Source organism: Panthera onca, chromosome C2 (assembly GCF_046562875.1).
Source record: "Panthera onca isolate mPanOnc1 chromosome C2, mPanOnc1 haplotype 2, whole genome shotgun sequence".
In the NCBI taxonomy this organism is placed as follows: domain Eukaryota; kingdom Metazoa; phylum Chordata; class Mammalia; order Carnivora; family Felidae; genus Panthera; species Panthera onca.
Genome location: NC_138347.1, coordinates 128,985,466 through 129,006,739, shown reverse-complemented (window position 1 = coordinate 129,006,739; position 21,274 = coordinate 128,985,466). Strand labels below are relative to the sequence as shown.

At 48.6% G+C, this 21,274-nt stretch overlaps 1 protein-coding gene across 1 annotated transcript in view; it reads right to left on the bottom strand.

Moving 5' to 3' along the window:
- The window catches only part of RAB6B (RAB6B, member RAS oncogene family), a 61,881-nt gene that overhangs the window by 25,485 nt on the left and 15,122 nt on the right, over positions 1-21,274 (bottom strand). The window contains exon 2 of the mRNA XM_060638710.3: positions 8,688-8,746. Within this exon, the coding sequence (XP_060494693.1) occupies positions 8,688-8,746 (59 nt within the window). The remainder of the gene's footprint in view (positions 1-8,687; positions 8,747-21,274) is intronic.

The window sequence follows — 21,274 nt, the reverse complement described above, 5'->3', positions numbered from 1 at the left end:
TAGACCACATGAAGGTACCCTGTATAAACAAAAATGAGGACTGACCAACTGACTGGGGGATCTTCAAGAGAAACTGTAGAAACCCACCCCATAGAAGACCGTCCAACATGTTTCTCAGACTGTTTATGTGAAATACATCCCCATGAAGCAATCTACAGGATAAAGGTAAACTGTAATCAAGTGTTTCTGAGAAAGGCTGCATGTTCTAGCTCCTAGTGGAGAGCCAGAAAACATACTGGCACAGTAAAGGCTCTGAGAAGTCCTGCACTAAAGAAACATGAATAATTTCATGGAACCCAATGTTCCCAAGCTTCCTTGCTCTAGGAAACTTTGTGTTTATAATCCCTGTTAACATCCCTTATTAATAAACTAGTGTTCCCAGGGCTTCAGGAAAGGTTAACTGGGTTCTAAAGGAGACCACATCCCTCTTCTAGCTTGTCATGAAGTCTGAGTCAAAGTACTCATTCTCTGTACTTCATTTCCTTTTACAAGTAAATTTATTCTTGCCTGTAACTACATCATAGGAATTTAAAGAGGATATCAAGACACACGAGCAGCAGACTTGACTTTGGGGGACTTTGATCCCCATGATACCTGCCCTGCTCCTAAGTTGTGCTGCACAAGCCTCCTGTACTGCCTGATGCCCCTCCCAGGAGGCCAGGCTGCACTCTACACTCTGCTATTTATTCCTTTAATAATGTGCTTACAAACAGCACTGCTTATGAAAAATGGCAGGCATTTCATTTTATGCAAACTCTGAGGAATCTTAACAAACACAGACTTCCCAGCCACATCCACATTCATCTTCTTCTAAAGGTGGTATTACACAGTGTCAACAGGGGCTCAGACACAAAGCACAGACTGACAGTACATTACACACCTTCCTCTGCACAAAAGAGCCATTGGCCCATTGGATCCCCAAAGAAGATGTTTCCTGAGGCACTTGTTGAATTTTTTTTTGCTATGTGCATTTATTATGAAATATAATTTTGCATCCATCCACATTCTGACAAGACACAGTAATAAAGTCTGCAGTGGAAATTTGCATGGTGATTTGCATAAATTGACTCAAGACTCTTCTCAGGAAGAGAAATCACGAAAAGGAGTGTATGTGTGCCTTTTACTAGCCTTGGCCAGGCCTCGGCCCATGGCTGGGGAAGCATCCATAAGTGGCAGAAAGCAGCTGGGCATGACAAGCCCTTGACAATGAAGCTGCTGTTTGTGGTGTTCTGCACCAACCATCAGATGAGAGTAGAGGGTAGACTCATGCAAATTAGCATGCAAATGAGGTTGGCAAAACTTAAGGATTCAGGCTGGCAAGTGGGCGCTGTGGGGGAAGGAGGCGGTAGCCTCTGGAAAACATGCTGGGCAGGGTCTGTCCCTGCCAGCAGCTTGGCAATGAGCTCTGGGGGAGGGGATGCTGACTCCGGAGGCCACAGTGCAGGTACCTGGGTGCTTTCAGTACTTCAGCCTCAAAGTCTACACAGTCCTGGTGGCCACTTCCCTCCCAGTGGAGAGTGGCTTGGGCTTGCCACCACCCAGTTTAAATATCTATCCATTGCTTTTTTATCTCCTGTGGTCTGGGACATCAAGCAAACAGTATGTACCTTGCAACTTTAAATAAGGGGTTAAATTTCATCAAAATCAGTCGATCCCTTCAAAAGCCATACAGAGGCCCATAGATATGTGGCCTGATGCTCCCTGGGAGGCTTCCTGAAGGGCCTTGAAAGGATCCAAGTACGAAAGGCCTCTTCTTAAAAGGGTGAAAGATGCCCCAAGTGGTGGACTTTTGAGGGTGTCTAAGAGCCATTGAGGGGTATCCTACAAAGTGAACAGGACAGACTACGGACATCTGGGGACAGAGAACCACATCATGAGTCCCTTTAAACTTATGAAACATAGCAGATGCTGCTGATGGACTCACCCACTACCTATTGACCACCTCTTACTCCCTTGTTTGCCTGAAAACTGTAAAAGTGAAATTCTGCTTTCCCAGCCTCTCCAGAGGGTAAGAGTGATCATCGGGTGACCCAATTCTAGCCACAGTCTGCTGGAGGGGAGGGGAGGGGAGGGGATTCTAGGGAAGCTCTTGCTTTCTTTTTCTGCCTTGAATGCAGAAGTGATGTCTGGAGCAGCAACAGCCAGCCTGCACGCAGATGAGAACCCACACACCAGAAGGAGGAACAGAGCGAGAGCAAGAGCCCGGGAGCCGGCAGCATCACTGTGCAGCTGTGCCACCTGAAGTCCCACCGTGACTGCTTGCACCTGGAAAACCTCAACCCTTCTTCTGAAGCCACCACTTGTCAGCCTTCTGTACCAGAAGGTGACCACACTGCTAATTCATACATGCTTCACAAAGGAGAGGGAGAAGAGGGCAGAGGAGAGGAGGGAGGGAACGAAAAGATGTTAGCACAAGGGCAAGTCTGCCCTCAGTCCAGAACCAGATAATTTCCAGAGGAAGCACCTGGATTAAGGCTGGTGCCCCAGTGGGTCTCTGAGGGCAGGGGAGTCTTTCCAAGCTACCAGGCATTCAGGGGGATTTTACTACGGAAGACCGTCACCTCACAGGTTGGCCACAGAGCTTGATGTCTGCAAAGATTGAACTCCACTCTATTAATGTAATAAAATCATCGTGTTGCTAGAGTTACATGAGGACTAAAGTTCAGTCTTCTGCTAGAAGCACAGCGTCATCTGGCGGAGCTGGCTAGCACTGCCCAGGTGCAAACGCAGGGGTGGTTGGGAGGCCCACAGTTTCCAGCCGGACGCTTTGGTAGCAAAGCTACCAGTTCCAGCCGGACTCTTGTTAGCTCCATTCCATCACTATCGACAGAGCTAGTGGCAGGTTGTTGTCTTCCAGGTTTTATCCTGTTCTGCTTCTCTCTATAGTATATCGTAATGCACATCTATGTCAACAGTATTTTTGGCCAATGATTTTCCATCATCTAGACTTTAAGACCGAGGTGAGCTATGGTCTAAATACAAATTGACCTCATTCTTACTGCTAAAATTTGAGGCAACTGGTCTAGGTGATATAGGGGTTAAGTCCTACCCAAATAATTTCCAGGTTAAAAGAAAATGCAACTGGGATGCTGGTCCAGGGTCTGTAATCTAAGTGACAGGCCTGGGATTTGAACCCAGGCCTCCTCTGCACGTAGCATCATTTTGAAAGAGAAAGAGAGCTGAGATAGAACGGAACATGCTGTATCCTTCTCCTTGGTGTGTGACCTCACTCTGACCCCCTCTACCAGGGGCAGAAGAGCCTATCCCTGTCTCCCCCGGCTGCCACACGGAGACATGTGGCATCTTAGATTCTATGGAAAAGGGCCCCTCCTTCTGGTCCTCCACCTCCTTCCCACACTCCAACCCAGAAGACTCATTAGTTCTTAGAGCTTCAGGAATCCAGATTTTGTGCAACCAGTCGAGGGTCTACCCCATGTAACAGTTTCAAACACCTTCAGTTGGCTGTTCCATCATTACTTCCCACTTGACTCTTCATTTTGTGTGTGTGTTGATGACACTGATAGTCTTCCAGGGTGTCTGGACAGAAACCCAGGGCCCACTCAGGCCTCTCCCTCCTCTGTACCCCACAGATCCACTCTGTTCACTCATCCTTTCCACTGCCCTATGGTGTCTCTGTCCTAGGCCCAGGCCCCTCACTCACCTCCCACACAGCCCTGCATAAATGCTCAGTGACACTCCTCCCTCCCCTGCCCTGCCCTTCCACACACAGCTGCATCCAGGTCTGTGTGGCCCCGCCTACAGCTGTCACCCCTGCCCCAACACAGTGCTCCACCTGTGTCTCCTACAAACGGATGCCTTTGATCCCATCAGTACCCACAGAAGGAACCCTCAACAGCCCTGTGTTTCCTGCCCCACGAGACCAAGCCCCTCTGAGCATCCAGGGCCTTCCAGTACCAACCCTCTGGGCCCACTTATCCACAAGGTATGGCAGGCTCAGAGCCTGGAGCCTGTGGTACTTTCAGGGGGCCATGAAAATATTTTCTAACTTTTAAATTTTAATGTCTTTTAAAATCAAGAGAAAAACAAACATAATAATAATAAATATATAATAATGAATCTAGTCTGGATTATGTACAACAGTTGCAAAATATAATTTCATATATATATATATATACATTACATACATACACACACACATACATATATATATAATGAAGGAAGGAGCAGAGTACCCAGGAAGGCAAAAGGGGAAAGACCCATGAACATCAAAATGCGGCCTGCCAATAATCCATCCAAAGGCCCCACGCTTACCCTCCACTGCAACAGGCAGATCCCCCCCCACCACACACATGCAGTGCTGGATGTTACACTCTGGACTTCCACAGATGTCATCCTTTCTCTATGTCACCATCCCTCCCTCCAGTGCAGCTACAGTTAAATCCTCCCGCCCTCTCCTCCAGGAAGCCTTTGGTGCCCACTGATCACTACCTCGTCTGATGGTTCTGAGGCCCAAGGCCAGAAGGACTGGTCCCCAGTGGGATCAGAGTGGGAGGTGCCGTAGTGGGTTGAAGAATGCCCCCGCCCCCGACCAAATTCATATCCACCTGGAACTTCAGAATGTGACCTTATTTGGAAATAGGGTCTTTGTAAGATGAAAACTCATCCTGCATTTAGGGTAGGTCCCTAAATCTAATGACTGGGGTCCCTACAAGAAGAGGAGAGGACACACAGAGACCCCAAGAGGAGAAGGCCACCTGAAGATGAAGGCAGAGACTGGGGCTATGCAGCCCCACGGTGAGGAGGTGAGAGGACGAGGAGGTGCAGCCCCAGGGTGAGGAGGTGAAGGGACGAGAAGGCAAGGAGCCCGGCCACCACCAGGAGCCAGGGGATGTAAGGAAGGATTTTCTCCCAGAGCCCTTAGAGGGAGCATAGCTCTGCCACATCTGGATCCTAGACTTCTGGCCTTCAGAATTGTGAGAGAATAAATTCTGTTGTTTAAAACTGCTCGTTTGTGATAATTTGCTATGGCAGCCCCAGGAAATGAATTCAGAGCCCAGAGGGGAGACGAAAGCCTCAGGGCAGAGCAGCCAGGAATGACAATGCCGTCTGGTCTGGTCACTGAGGGGGTAAGGGTTCCTCGGGGCAACCCCTTGGCCTGTGCTGGCACAGTGGACACAGCTGTTCTGTTCCTTCCCCCAGGGGCTCCATGGGATCCCAGGAGTGACCCAGGACAGGCAAACTGCCCAATATTTCAGAAATGGCCCTCCACTCCCGAAGCAGCTGAGTAAGCTCCAGCAGGTCGGGGTCCTCTCCCGGGAGCAGCCCAGTAGGTCGGCGGTCTCCTAACTTGTGCTGTGGTGGGAGATCTAGGGATGGGCCACTGGCTCCGGCCTTGGCTAGACGTTCATCTCAATCACCTCAGAGATTTAAAAGAATGCTACTGCCTGAGCCAGCTTGTGAAACTCCAGGCCATCTCCCCAGTAGGTGATGCTAATGTACGGCCAAGACAGGGGGCCCATCAGGGTCCTCAAGGGACCTCATGCCAGCCCCTCAGGGCCTCAGGCTTGTTCAGCCCCAGACCAAGGGAGGGCTCACTGCCACCCAGGATGAGATTGAACCCCTCTGCCCTCCATGCCCCAGCTGAGGGCAGGGCCAGATTCTGTAGCCAGACTGTTTTCTCCTATTGTCTCTCCAACACAGATGAGGTACTTGACAAACATCTGTTGTCAGAATGAATGAATGGGGGAAGGGAAGGGATGAGACACAGAGCCAGAGGCAGGCAAAAGGATGGGAGGGAGGGACGATTCTGTCCTGGGAACTGAGTGTCTCAGCTAATGGTGGGGGCGGATGGAGAGGATGTTTGGGGGGGTTGGCAGGGAGTGGTCAGGGGCAACCAACATTCCCCAGAGCCCTTGAGGATCTTGTCTACTTCCCAAATGTCTCTGCCACCATGTTAAGAAAAACAAAATAGGGGCGCCTGGGTGGCTCAGTTGGTTGGGCAGCCGACTTCGGCTCAGGTCATGATCTCGCAGTCCGTGGGTTCGAGCCCCGTGTCGGGCTCTGTGCTGACAGCTCAGAGCCTGAAGCCTGTTTCAGATTCTGTGTCTCCCTCTCTCTGACCCTCCCCTGTTCATGCTCTGTCTCTCACTGTCTCAAAAATAAAACGTTAAAAAAATTAAAAAAAAAAAAAAAAAAAAAAAAAGAAAAACAAAATAAACAGTACCATTTCCCCCTCTCTTTCTCCAGAGAGTTCATTAAAATGGCCTGTGTATGCACAGAATTGGATCCCTGGCCTCCTGGCCTAATTACCATTTTAAAGAGCACTGGGAAAGACATTTTATCTCCTGCAATAACAAAGTCAAAAAGGCTCACCATCCGGAAGGTCTTGCTTCCCTTTGGGCTTTCTCCCCTGCTCACCAAGACATCTGGCCTCTGTGGCCTCTCGGCCCGATGGGGTCCGAAAACCAAGCCCTTTCCAAGCCAATTTGGTACCAGTAGGTACTTGACACCAGCTGTGGCCAGGCCTTGTGCGGGCCTACAAATGCAGGGGCGGATCTGAGGGATCCTGGCTCCTCAGACTCAGAGCCCGTCCAAGGAGCCAGAGCACATAGGCGGTGAGCTAAAGGAGACCTGAGGACAACGTGCTAGGGTGGAGGGGGCCGTGGTACAGAACACAGGGAAGGCCCCACCTGCAGAGCAAACATGTGCTCTGAGTCTCAATGAGTCAGAACAATTTTTCAGAGCAGAGAAGAGGAGAGGGAAGGTCATTCCAGCAGAGGTGACACCATTAGCCCAAGTGTGGAGGCATGACTGTCGCCTAGGTGGGGAGCAGCTAGCAGAGAGGCCTGCTGGACCACAGGATGCAGGGCTAGCAATAAGCAATACAAGAGGACCCTGGAGACGAAGGAGGAGATTCCAAGAAACTCAAAGGACAGGAGACTTTGATCCATGCCCATGAGAATCACTCTTCACTGCACAGGCCCTGGGGCCGTATCTGCTGCCACCTACTGCCAAGAACAGTAGCCAACCAAAGTCCCATTGTTTTCAATGGGACACCAATAAGAGGCATTATAAATAACTCAGTATTTTTCAAAAATCAATCAAAATAGTATCTGTGAGGTCATTCATATCACACACACACACACACACACACACACACACACACACACGAATACCAAGTCAGACTTCAGAACTAAAGTCTGTTAGAACTGTAATCTCAAACAAAGACTAATGTGGTAGAACTCCCTTGTGGAGAGGAGGTCTCTGGCAAGCCTGCAGTAGTACAAAGCCCTGGCCTGGAAAGCACACAGCGAAGACAAAGTGTGGCCAAGATATTCCATAGCCCGTGCCCAGGGTTGTGCAGAGTACTCAGGGCCCCTCTCCCAGGGCCTCATCTTCTCACCCTTCAATCAACTCTTCCCAAGGCCACTGGTTATCTGGTATTTCACACACAGGAGAGAAAAAGACAGGGAATTAGAGGAGGCAGAGAGAGGGGCTGTATTTGAGGCAAAGACGATGATTGGTCCTGAGGGAGGAAGACAGACTACAGAGCAGACACGGAACTGTAATCCACAGTTAGCTATACTCTGCATCCTCTGTAAAACCAGGGAAGGGGGGCCTCTTAGCATAGCACTCCCCAGTTTGTTCTATAAGTGCTTGTCCTCTGAGGATTCAGGAACAAGAGGATTCTGTGATCAAATACGTGCGGAAGATCCTGTACACTATATTCCTGTTAGCAAATCAAAACCATACACTGATGTAGTAAAAGCCCTGAGAAGCCCTGCAGTAGAAAAGTTGACTGAATTCTGTTTACCAGTGCTCCTTAACTTTGTACAAGCACTGACCTTCCCTCCCTACCTTTTCTTCTCAAGTAACACCAGCTAATAATCTCTTGGAACTAGTATCTTACAGAACCCACTGGTTTAGAAGAATATTTGTCTCTTTGTCAAGGAAGAAAGTATCTTTTTTTTTCCTTAAAAAATATTTGAAATGATTGAAGTTGGTGCCTTTTGTGAAAAGCTACAGTTGCAAGGGAAATTCATTTCATTTGCACAAACCTCCTGACTCACCAGTAATGCCAGGACAATGAAATGTTACTTACCCCCCAGGAGCTCAGTCTTTGTGCCACCTGTGGCCATCTCTAGGCCACCAGTTGACTTCAGCCCACCCTCTAGAGACAGGAGCCAAGAGATCACTCTGTCTGTCTCTTGTCCACATACAGCAGTACAAGCCCATCACACCAGCCTCTCCAAGAAGGAATCGCCTCAGCAACCATGTGTGTGCACGTGCATGTGCATAAGTGTCCAGCAAACATAACCATGCTCGAGAAACAAGTTATCCTACTGCTTTCAGTTTCATCTCCCTCATTTTACATCTTGCCTACCCATCCTCCTCTACATGATGACCCTCCAAGTAACCACACATTATAATGGTTTAGACCTGCCCACGGGGAGCAAGAGAACAGAGACTGAAATGTGTCCTCTCTGTTTTTAGAAAATGTTTCCTTTACCAAAGTTTGGATTTTCAGAAGGGCTCAGGGTCTTTACTGGGCTGGGGCTTGTGCACAAGTAGGAAGCTCCTCCAAGGCAAAACGGATGCCCAGGGGACCCAGGACCATGCTGCTCTTGGCCAGCACTAGCAAGCCCTGGAGAGAGGCCAGCATAGTCTCTAGGTTGCGGTCATGGCTGCGGACATGGTGGGGGAGGCAGGGGAACCCAGGACCTCACCTGGTACGTGTTGTCGAAGCTGTCGTACATGAACCGTGTGATCAGAGACGTCTTCCCGACTGCAAAACAACAAGAAGAAAGGGGTTCAGCTGTGGCATGCAAACTAGAATCCTCCAAACACATATCATGTGAAAAAAACAAACAAGGAAACAAAAAAGCCTAGAGGAAGGATGAAATTCAGAAACAGAAGCAGGAGCCAGACCCTCGGAGATGGACCCTAAGGTGAGGTGGCCAAGTCTACCCTGGGTAGGTTATAGGGGAATACTTGCCAGCACCAAGCAAGAGGCCTCCCCAGTCTGGAGAATTCTCACCACCCGCATCCAGGTCTTCCCTGACCCCCAAGAGCACAAGTGAGGCAAGAAGCATATAGAAGAATCAGAGCAAGTATGTGCATAAGACAAGATGCTCCTCTTGCATGGGCCCATGGTCACCTGGAAATACTGCCTTGCCATTGGCCACAGGCTGGGAGGGAGGCATACTCTTTTTTCCCTATTCACTCAGCCTGGAACTAGTAAGGAGGTGGCTTTCCAAGGAACCAGGGTGCAGGGGAAGTTAATGGGCTATCCCCCAGTGTCTCTCAAGGGCAGGACTATTTTTTTGTAGTGTGTGCCTGACAGTCTATCTCCTCACAGAATGTTTAGCATCATTGGATCTTACCAGGTAAATGCTGACGGGACCGCCTTCCATATTTGCAAATGCCCTCTAAGGGGCAGTAAACCCCAAACAAGAGCCACCTACCAGTATGGCTGAGAGAACCCAGGCCATCTCTTGGGAATTCCACAAATGCTAATTTCCCAAACTGTGTGGGGTTTGGCTTCTGACCTAACCCTGTGCAGGTCCCCTGGGGCCTGGCAGTGGCAGAAATGCCTATCGCAGGCAGCATTTCTAATTACCTGGGAGGGGAGGAAGGGTGACAAAGGAACAACTGTTGGGTCAGGCCCAGCATGGAGTGCTTGTCTACACTGTCCCATCAAGTCTCCGCCATGGGCCTGGGAATCTCCGAGGGGGACTGGCCCAGCTGAGCTTGGCTCAGAGGCCCTCCTGCTCTGGACTGCTAGACACAGGCAACCCTGATAGGGAAAGCAAAAGAGCCAGCACCTGAAGGTTCTCCCTCCTGCCTCTCCCTGACTCTTGGACGGGATGTCCACAAGGCTGGGCCTGCTGGGGTGGCTGGTCACTGCCCAGATGGAGCAAGGCAGCCCTACTTGGCTCCTCTGAGAAGGGTCCTTCTCTGGTTTTGAAGCCTTAGCCATACACCACAGAAGAGATGAGCAACCACCTTCCAAACAGCCAATATTTGTAAGGGAAAGGCCACCATCTTCTAGCCAGGAAGGACATCTGACACACTATTTGGGGCAAACTGGGATGGCCCCATCTTTGACTCAGAACTGATTAGCTGAATTCCAATCCTAGCTGGGCTGCTGTTTGGCCCTGTCATTTTGAGGTGGTCACCATTCCTCTGGACCTCAGTTCTGCATTTTAAAATGGGTATAATAACCTCAAAGACTTCAAAGGGCAGTGGTAAGAATTAAATAAAAGTGCCAGCCAGGCATACAGGAAATGCTTAAAAGTAGAAGCAGATAGCAGGCAACTGAGATATTGAGACGATTTCCAGAATATCAGATTAAAAAAATACTACCACGGCTACTGGACTGACCTTGCCCATCGTGTCTCTTCATTTGGCCATTTCTGATTTGGATCCTTTGTAATAGAATTATAATTATAAGTAGAACACACTCCTGAGTTCTGTGAGTTGTTGTGGTAAATTATGGAACCTGAGGAGGGTCATGAGGGCCCCTCAAATTTGCAGCCTGTTGATCAGAAGTGTGGTGTCCTTGGGGAGTCCACTCGTGGTGGCATCTCAAGTGTGGGGCAGTCTCGTTGGGGGCACGCCCTTAAACCAGGGGTCTGATGCCAGCTCTGCCTGGTAGTGCCAGGTCCTGTACGAGCTGGCATCAGAATAGCCACATGTCTATTCTGAACCTCTCTGGGGTGAGCAGTAACACACCCACAATCTCTTCTAATCTTACTTGACAACTGTTAGGTATTAATCTGTTAAGTGCTTTCCAATTGCATTAAATCTCCCCTTAACTTTCACATGTAGGCGAGAAGTGGAGGCTTCCCCCATGGAAAGGCCTGGCTGCAAAATACTAAGGGGACCACAGAGTGAAACCCTGAGCCAGCAAGAGGCAGATGAAATCAAAGAGAACGAAGACAACGCAGCATCCTCCTTTTCCAAGAGACGGTGGAAAGTTACTGCCTCCTCTGGAAGACGGGGGATCCGGGGCTCACTCGCTAGTGACTTCCCTAGGTAGTGACACATCCCATCTCACACCTGGGTGGGGGAGGGGCGAGCATCAGAGAGCAGGGTGGAGAGAAGGCAGGAAGACACAGTTCTCTCCCTGCAAGGGGTGTTTCCCCGGGGCAGCTGAGCACACAGGGAAGAGGCTGTGGAATGGCAAAAAGCAACTAGCGCCGCAGGAGGTCCTCGGAGGGGCTGAGAACTTAGAAATCCCTGCAAGGGCTTCGAATGCCAAGCCACCCCATCCCAGACCAAACAATAGCCACTGGCAGTGGATTAGAACCGGCTCGCAGGGTGACTTCCAGGTGGAGGAAAGCCCCAAGACAACAAATTGTTTATTGGGGCTGTGCAGGAGGAACGTTTAGGTGTGGGGTCCTGCCGGTGTGAGTGTTCCCACAACAACCATGACAGCACGTGCCTCCTGTATCTACTGAGTGTGTTCCAGGCACATGCCAGGAGCTGTGCCAGGTGCAGATTTATCTGATAACAGTGAGTGAACAAGAGAGATCAGACCCCTACCCACCTCAAGTTTTCAGGAGTTCTGTGCTTGCGGCAACCCTGCACGAAGCCCTTAACACGGTTTGGGGGGGGTGGGGGGGCGCTCAACTCTGAAACAGGTGCTCACATCATTCTCATTTTATACAAGGGGAAATGAATTGACAGCTATTTGCTGTCAGGGTCAGACCGAGTGGGACCAGGCTGAAGTAGTCTGACCAGGGAATGAGCTCCTATCCCTGACCCTCCTCAGCATCTTGGGGTCACAATGGGTCTCAGGATTTTGCCAGGTCATTGCTGCCACCACTATGGATGTCATGGAACTCTGGAAATGGCCCCACCAAGCCCTTTTCCTTGGGAACAGACAGAGGTGGGGGGGGGGGGGAGGGCTTTTCTGCACTGAGGCCGTGTTTGACCCAATCTGGAAGGTCAGAAACTGGGAAGTAAGGGGGACAAGGAGGGGATCAGAATGTGAGGGTGAGCGGGCATGAACACCTAGGCCCAGCACCCCAACTGAGGCCTGGACTGAATGAGGGGTTCATTACTGATTTGCTGCAAAGGGGAATAATTTCTTACTATTCCTCTAGGTCTGCCTTTCTCATTTCTCAGAGCAGAAGCTCCCCCACCCTTCCCTGCCTCAGAGCTTCCCCAAGACCACCCATACTCTGTCCACGGGTGCCAGGATAATGTGGCTCAGATCCTCCACAACTGCCCTGGGTGGAAGGTATGGGAACCTGCGAATGGACAGCTTGCACCACCCACCTCCTTGGCCATCCTGTTCTCGCAGTCTCCCCATGAAGGATGGCAAGACAGCTGCAGCCATCACCTGACAGGGTACTACCACTGGGCCAAAGCTGGGGGCGGCCTGAGAGGGGCAGCAGCATTGTGCATCCGACGAGCTCCTGCTCTCCACCGGCCCCTGTGGCCTCTGGGAACTGCCCTTGCCTCGCAGCTCTGTTCTCAAGGTCACACTGCCCCATATGCCTTCTGACTGCAGCTCTTGGACACCACTGCAGCAAAGTGGAGCTTTTTCTGAGGACAAAGATTCAGCTCCACTGGCAGGATTATGTTAAATAAGCATGTGTATTGTTACTGAGCTCTTCTCTCTGCTCAGGGCTCAGCAACATCTTCTGGTAGTTTAGTCCCATGTGATTAAGCAGGGAGATGCATTTTCAATCTTTCAACCAAATGAGGGTGAGGAAATTCATTACTGAGCATTTGCCAGAGGCTTTAGAAAGGAAACCCTATTACTGGGCTTCTACCTGGTGCCAGACAAGAAACGGGTGCTTAACTTGGGTTCGCTCATTTTATCCTCATTCCAATCCAACGAGTGAGCTATTGTCACCAAGTCATAGAGCTGGCAAGCACTAGAGCTGGCATACAGACCCAGATATGACACCACAGTCATGTCTCATGTGCAACACTGTACATGAGACACTGCAGGAGATCACAAAAGGCAGAGAGGGGCCCAGGTGGCTGGGCAGTCGGGGAGACCACAAGGAGGAGGCAGGACATTCACTCGGCTGTGGAAGGGTGAGGGTGAGAGAGAGTGGGTGTTCCAGGTGGAGGGAACAGTGTGAACAAAGGCACAGAGGCAGAGACAGAAAGCTCATGACAAGGGGCTGGAGGCAATAAGCCAGATTACCAGGGGGAGTGGAGGTGTGTCCAGGAGCCATGGGGTAGATACATTCAGAGCCTCTACATCTGAGTTTTGTCACAGAGAAAATGGAGCCCAAATAGTGTGTGAGGAGAGGGGTAAGTGTTCAAGGAAGTTCAAGAACCCACTGCCTGTTCAAGGAAGTTCCATGTGGCCAGTGGGTTGATTTAAACCAAAATCCATCTCTGGGGCCAGCTACGGAGGGAGGGAGCGAAGGGAAGGCAGAGACAGGCAAGGCCAGAAGGGCAGGGAACACACCAAGGAGCATGGATTCTCTCCCAGGGGTGGTGGCCATTCCTGAAGGGTCTTAAGTAGACAGGTGGGGGGAACAAGTGTGGCACTTCCTAACTTCCATGATGGCCCACCACATATTCCCCATCCCACATGCTCTTTTTACCATGTACCACCGATGCTCTGTGTAGGGGCGAAGCCGGGTGAGCCTGTGACTATGGCAGAAATGTCCCTGTGACTCTCAAGGCTAGGTTAAGAAAGGTGGCACAGCTTCTGTCTGGAGCGCTTCCTCTCCCTCACACTCTGAAAGCTGTCTCTTCGGCCCAGCCACCATGCTGTGTGGAAACCCACAGCAGCCCACATGAGGGAGGACCACACAGACACCCACCTGACAGCAGCAGACCTGTGGGTGAGTGAGCCTTCCAATGACTCCAGCCCTCACCCTTGGAGACAGCCACTGATGCCCAGTGAACAGAAACACAGTTTCCCTGCCAGGATCTGCCCAAACCATAGATTCCTGAGCAAAGTAAACATTCACATTTCATATGCCACTAAGTCTTGGGGTGGTTTGTTATACAGCAGTAGGCCACCTTGGCAGGCTACCCACCTCTTTGAAGGCAAGAGATCTGTGCTTTAGGAAGAAAACTTATGCCGCTTTGGGCAGAATGGCTCACAGGGGCCAGACCGGGGGCAGCAGTCCAGTGACAGACAGCAGATCTCAGTTAAAACAGAGGCAGTGACACTGAAGAGAAACAGAGCTGGGGGTGGTGGGACCTAGTGACTGGTCAGATGCAGAGGGCAGCCCCGGATACCTCCTTGTCACCTGGCTTTGTGACCAGCAGATGATGGAGCCATTCCTTAAGCCTAAGCAAACTGGATGAGGAGCAAATACCAAATAAGTAAAATCACCTGGATTCAGGTCATCCATAAAAGCTGTCTTTAAAACTGTCAGGCCAAAGCACAGATATCAGCACTAAATTCAGAAAGGAAACCATTAAAAAAGAACTAATACTAATTTTTCAATCCCATGATTATCTAAGCTTATTTTTCATTATTGCCATGATCATTAAACAGTCATTTTCTTACCTGAGTGTGATTGCTGGCCCAGGAGTTTTGCAAGCCTATCTAAATGAGCTCAGTCCCATACACCCTGGAAATTCCACCAGTGCAGTGTAGACTGGATGCTGGCCCTTCACAATTAGCCACCAGCACCCACCTGGACCTCACTCCACCAGCCAGCCTCCCATGGGCTGCAGTCCCCATCTCAGTGGCCGATCCAAATAAATAGCTTTTTGTACATTTGGGTGGCTTCTAGATAGCTGCAGAGGCCTCTCTATGCAGTCAACAAACACCCACTGGGGGCTTACTCTATGCCAGGCCCGTGCTGCGCACAGAATTCACAGTGAGAAAACAGATGAACCCCTGCTTTTCCCAGCAGCCTTGCTCCAGTGGTGGAGCCGTTCAGGTGCAGATACCTAAAGTACGAAGTAACATGGGAGGGGCTACTGAGAGCCGAGGAAAAGGCAAGGCCGCTCTGCTGGAGAATTGCAGTGGTCTCCTAAAGGAGGTGGCCATTTGGGCTGGGTCTTGATTGATGGGGACGAGGCATCAGGGGGAACAGAGTCCCCAGGGGAGGGACTGGATGGAGCTAGAGACGTAAGCATAGAGCTGCCACGTGAAGCCAAAGTCTCCCAGGGCTCTGGGGTCAGTGCCTATGAGAACTCCTGGGTTTGGCTTGTGCCCAGGCTGAATGATAGTTGAGTGGGCCATAAGCCCCCAGACTCTTGGTCTAACACTGTCTTCCTCCATGAAGGACCCCTCTCCTCCCTGTCATGTCCATGGTAGGTGTGGGTGTGGTGGAGAGATTCCGTGACGGCCAGAAATGGGGCAGAACATGAGGCAGAGCAAAAGAAATTAGCTGGAGAATTTAGAAAGTCTGGAAAGACCTGGCAGAGCATGAACCACCCCCACGGTAGCCTTCTCGTGAATTAAGCCAGAACCTTGGCCCATAATCTTTTCTAGGCCACACATTCACATTTACCGCCCACACCAGCTACAGGACACTGCTGGACAGACAGTGGGGTTCTGCCTGATCTTCCCTGGGTTCACAGAGCTAGGCCCAGAGTGGGAGGCAGGAAAGACCTGGAAGAAGCCCCTGCCATTTCTAGGCCACCCTGGCAGACCCATCTCTTTGATACCTGTGTTTTTAGGACAGCAGTTCCCACGCCAGGGAAAGGGCTTCTGCATCCTTGGCTCACTGCCAGTCCCAGGTCAGAGACTGTCTGCAGCTGTCTGTCAGAAGTGGTCCTCGGGATTGAAAAGGCAAATCTGCATCCCCAAGGCTGAGGCCAATAATAACCTGTTCCTAGGGTGGGCCCAGCTGACTCAGATATTCTGTCAGCTGAGTTTCCAGAACACAAGTGGGGAAAGCTGTATGAATGCTGGGAAGGGCCTGACTGCTAAAGGGTGCAGTCCTTGCCCTGCAGCTAGGAAGGAGGCAAGGCCATCTGGGCCAATGTCCCTGCTCTTCAGGGGCCTGGGGAGAGGACTCCACTATTCCCTTGAATCCCCCTGCCCATAAGGTCCCCCATTTTGTCCTGACCATGGGGTGCACAGCTCCTGGGCCCTATGGTGATGAGAGGAACTGGTGAGACACCAGTTACATCTGTCTGATCCTTGTTTCCTTCTGTGCTGTTTTTACACAACAGAAAAGCCTGGTCTATCCTTCCTGCAAGGTTGACAAGCCTGGAGGGCTGGGGACCAGGCTTCCCACTCCACACCCGATCCTGCACCCTGTGTTCACAAAGGCAGCTCCAGACCAGGGCTTTGCCAGCTCCTACTGGAGCCCTGAGGGGCCAGCTGGCTCACTGTAGGCTAAATGAGGAAACGTGAAAAATCCCATTTCAAACCGTCCCCCCAAAGACTCAGACAGTAATTAAGAAATATGCAAAGCTCTTCATTGGACACTTTAATTAAGTGTGTTAATTCCCTCTGACAAAGGATGCTCAGCCACCTGGGCCTCACTGAGGGACCCAGGGAAGACAGACAGAGGAGGGAGGAGGAATTGGGAGGAGGGGTCGGCAGGACAGTGCTAGGGGTTGGGTCTGGCTGAGGCCCTTCCTTATGCTCCAGTTGGCAACCTGACCTGTTCCTGACCCTCTCACTCTCCCCACTGTCCTCCACCCATCCCTATCCCCTCTGTGCAAACCCAGTGATCTTAGGGAAGTCTGCTCTGAGTCAGGGGCCACAGGGTGTCATCCACTGCCTCCCTCCCCTACCAACATACATCTCAGCTCTGCCACTCAGTAGGCTAAGAGGTCACTATTCCAATGAGGTCGGGCTAGATGGTTTTGAAGGCCTGCTTCTACTTTGGAGCTGGTGACAAATGCTTACCAAGCCTGAAATACAGCTGGATGAAAGCACTAACACGGGCTCCTTTCCTGCTTGGCCAGAGTCCCTCTGGCCCTTGGGCTTTGCCAACCTTCAAACATTTCATCCCATCCCCACAACCACCCCCAAGTGGCCTGGAGACCTGAGAGACCAAGATGGGGCTGTGCTCCGGCTGTCTACTCTGTAAGGAGGGGCAAGGGGCCCTGGAGCCAGTGAGGGTGCGCTGGCATGGAGGGAGAGGCTGTGCTGTCTGGCATGTGACTGGTTACATACAAGGAGTGCCTGCATTTATGACAGCTGGGGTTAACCACCCCCACCTTTTTTCCTCCCAAAGGATTACTGGTTACTTTTGAAAATATAACTGTTTAAAATAATACTAGGATATCATAGCTATGTATCAATAGCAATACTGAATAGCCTCCCAATCTTTTTGAATACCCCTCCTATGTTTGAGGAGGTCCAAAGCCATCCCCTCCCCCCCCCAGTATAGGAGCCTCTTTTGCAGCCATGTTATAGACACATGACCTAGGCTCTCCCATTGGACCCTCACATGAGACTCCACCAAAAATGACCAACATGAATCTAGGGGAGGGGGCTGGGACCCCCTCTGGGTCTGCATACAGAGGTAGCCCTGATGTGGGTTTGAGCATGAGCTCTTGCCAGTATCCAGCACAGGAATCGTGTCTCCCCCTGGACCAGTCCTGGTGTGACTCAGGCTGGTGCTCTGGGCCTAGCTCTCTGACCCTCCCAGAGACGCTGAACTTCCCAATCATTGCTCTAATACAGTTACTGTTGGCTTTGCTCAAATCAGCTGGATAGTGAGAGCAGATGTCTCTTGTTTCTAACTAAGAATTCTGAGAGAGATATAAGGCAAAAAATAAGTGAGCTAAAAAGAGAAGGCTGGAGTAAAGAGTTTGTTTACAGAAATACATCTTATGATATCTTACCCCAGCCAGGAAGTGAGACTAAGAAATTATCTGAGCTCCCTGGCAGTCAAAGCAAAAACAAGCAAGCAAACAAAACAACAACAACAACAACAACAACAACAACCCAAAAAACAAAAAACACCCAAAACCAAAACCAAAATCATGACCAACTGTAAGATTCACAGCACTCATGAGAAAAACCAAACTAGTTGCAATACTGAGCTTTTTTAAGAATAAAAAATGTTCATTGATTTAGAGAGAAAGCATGTACACAACAGAGGGAGGGGCAGAGAGAGAGAATCTCAATCAGGCTCCATGCTCCTCCACATTGGCAGAGACCAATGTGAGGCTCGATTCCATGAACTGTGAGATCATGACCTGAGCCAAAATCAAGAATCTGATGCTTAACTGACTGAGCCACCCAGGCACCCCAATACTGAGCTTTTTATAAGAGCTAGGCAGCATAAAGTTCTTGAAAAGAGTCTGGAGGGCAGAAATCATGAGGCAGAAATTTACATACTTATATAATCAACTGGATGACCATCACTGATGAAAATCAAAGATGCTAACCAGCCCCAATAACACCCCTACCCAAGTCACTATTCATAGTCATGGGCCCAGACCAGTGTTTCCTACAAATAAATGATTAAATGAAAAACCAATGTCCAGGACTTAAGCTTATGATCAAGATGGAATAACAGGGACCAGATTTATACTCTCACTTGAAACAACTAAAATGCATACAAAATATATGAAATGATTTTCAAGACACTGTATATAGTAAGCAATGAAGGACAGCAAACCCTAAGAGACACAAAACAAATTATGTGAACCCCACAACTCAAATTGTTGCTCTGAGGATATTCTGGGCCATAGCACATGGAGGGTGGAGCCAGGTGGACTCCCTGAGTTGAGGAGACAGTGCTTAGAGTCCAGAGAAAACAATGCAGCTAGAGTTCACAGGACAGAGTGCTGGAGAGGAGGCAGATACACACACACACACACACACACACACACACACACACACACACTGAGAGAGAGAGGGAGAGAGGGAGAGAGAGAGGGAACTCCAGAACATTCTCAGTATTCACCTGACGATGCATCAGCAAATGTGTGTAAGGAAACTACCAAGACTAGGGAAAGAGCCACCCATATGGATTAAAGGAAACTGTTTGGCATCCACACAGACCTGGGGATAGTGCCTGTTCCTACCAGTCAGAGTAGAAAGCCTCATCATTTGTGACAAATGGGCTGTGCCTCAGTAGTGGGCAATAATTAGCCCCACTCTAGTGAGCGCCACTCCAATCCCAGTTAACAAATCTTAAGGATATTTATAGGAACACAAAAACTATCCAATACATATCATGCAAAACTCACAATATCTAGCATTCAAGAAAAAAATTACCAGGCATGCAAAGAACACCTCCATAGTGGGTGGTAATTAGCACCAGACTAAGCACCACTTCAGTCCCAGCTAACAAATCTTAAGAATACTTAAAGGAATGCGAAAACTATCCAATACACAACATGGCAAAATTCAAAATGTCTACCACCCAATAAAAAATAACTAGACATGCAAAGAACCAATAAAATAGATCCTTAATGAGGAGGAAAAAAAACAATGAAAATCAGCCCCAAATTGACACAGTTTGACAAATCAGCAAAGACATTAAAAAATTTTTATAACTCCATTTTATATGTTCAAAAAGTTAAACAGAGATGTGGAAGACATTTAAAAGACATAAATCAAACTTCTGGATACACTGGATGGGATTAACAAGAGATTAATCCCAGATTAACTGCAGAAGAAAAGATCAATGAATTTAAAGACAGTGATATTTAAAATGAAACAAAGAGAAAAAGAGAATAGAAATAAATGATTGGAAGCCCAGTGAGCCATGGAATGATGTCAAGTGGACTAACATATATGTAATTAAAGTCCTCAAAGGACTGGTTGTGTGGGAGTGGTGACAGGGAAAAATATTTGAAGAAATAATCACTAAAAATATTTGAAACTTGAAGAAAACTTTAAACACACAGATCCGAAAAGTTCAATGAATCCCAGGCAAAGGAAACATAAAAGAAACCAAGGCACATCATAACCCATTTGCACAGAATCAGTGATAGAGAATCACAAAAGCAGCCAGGGAAAAAAGACACATTATGTACATAGAAACAAAGATAAAAAGACAGCAATTTCTCCTCAGAAACAATGCAAGCAGGAAGACAATGGACCAAAATCTGTAAAGTACTATTAACCTAAAACTCGAGGTTAATAACTTTCAGATATGTATCGTCTGACATCTGTCAAAAACAAAGATGAAATAAAGACTTTTTCAAACATTCGAACACTGATAGATTTCATCACCAACAGATTCTCACAATGAGAAATGTTAAAGGAAGTCCTCAGGAAAAAGTGAAATGACACCAGATGGAAATGTGGATCTACACAAAGGAATGATGAACACAACAAATGATTAATAACGGTGAAATATGTAATATTTCTTTCATATTATTTAAGAATGTTTGGGGTGCCTGGCTGGCTAGTTGGTAGAGCATGCAATTCTTGATCTTTGGGTTGTATGTTCAAGCCCCATGTTGGGGCTTAAAAATATCATCTTTGAAAAACATCTTTAAAAGATCATTGGCTTTGTAAACAAAAATAACAACAGTATGTTGTATCACAGACCTAACAAAACATGGAAGAAAAAAATTTTTGTTACCTTGTCAGAAACATGCAAACTGTAAGAAAATGAAGTGACATTTTTGAAGTACTAAAAGAAAAATGTTGTCAACACAGAATTCTATACCTAGCAAAAGTCTTTTAAAAAAGAAGGTGAGGGACGCCTGGGTGGTTCAGTCAGTTAAGTTTCCAACTCTTGATTTCAGTTTAGTTCATGATCTAATAGTTGGTGAGATTGAGCCCCTCACTGGGCTCTGCACTGACAGCTTGGAATCTGCTTGGGATTCTTTGTCTCCCTCTCTCTCTGCCCCTCTCCCGCTTATGTACATGTGCTCTCTCTCTCTCCCTCTCTCAAAACAAACATTTAGAAACATTTAAAAATAAATAAATAAAAATAAAAATGAAGGTGAAAAAAAGGAATCAAATGCCAAAACAATTCACTGCTAGCAGACCCACAACACAAGGAAGAAAGTTCTTTGGGCAGAGGAGGACACCTGCACACTCATGCGTACATGCACTTAAAAATCTGAGAGATCTGGATTTTAATCCTGGCTCTGTCACTTATTTGCTTGGGTTAGTTACTATCCTCTCTGAGGCTTAGCTTCCTCATATGTATAATGTGGGCAGAAATGCCTACCCTCGTCTCTTATATTATGAATTCTACGAGAGCAGTAAAAAGTTAATATTCTGGGTGAAAGGCACACATCAGAAGACTTTGTACTATTCTTGCAACTTTCCTAAAGGCCTAAAATTATGTCAAAATAAAAAGTTAAAGAAAAAAATATGGTGATTTTTTAAAAATTATGCACATACACACACACATCCATGACTCTCAGATTCCTGGCACATTCAGGAAATGGCTTGTTCTGATTTATTAAGCATTCTGATCCACATGATGCTTTC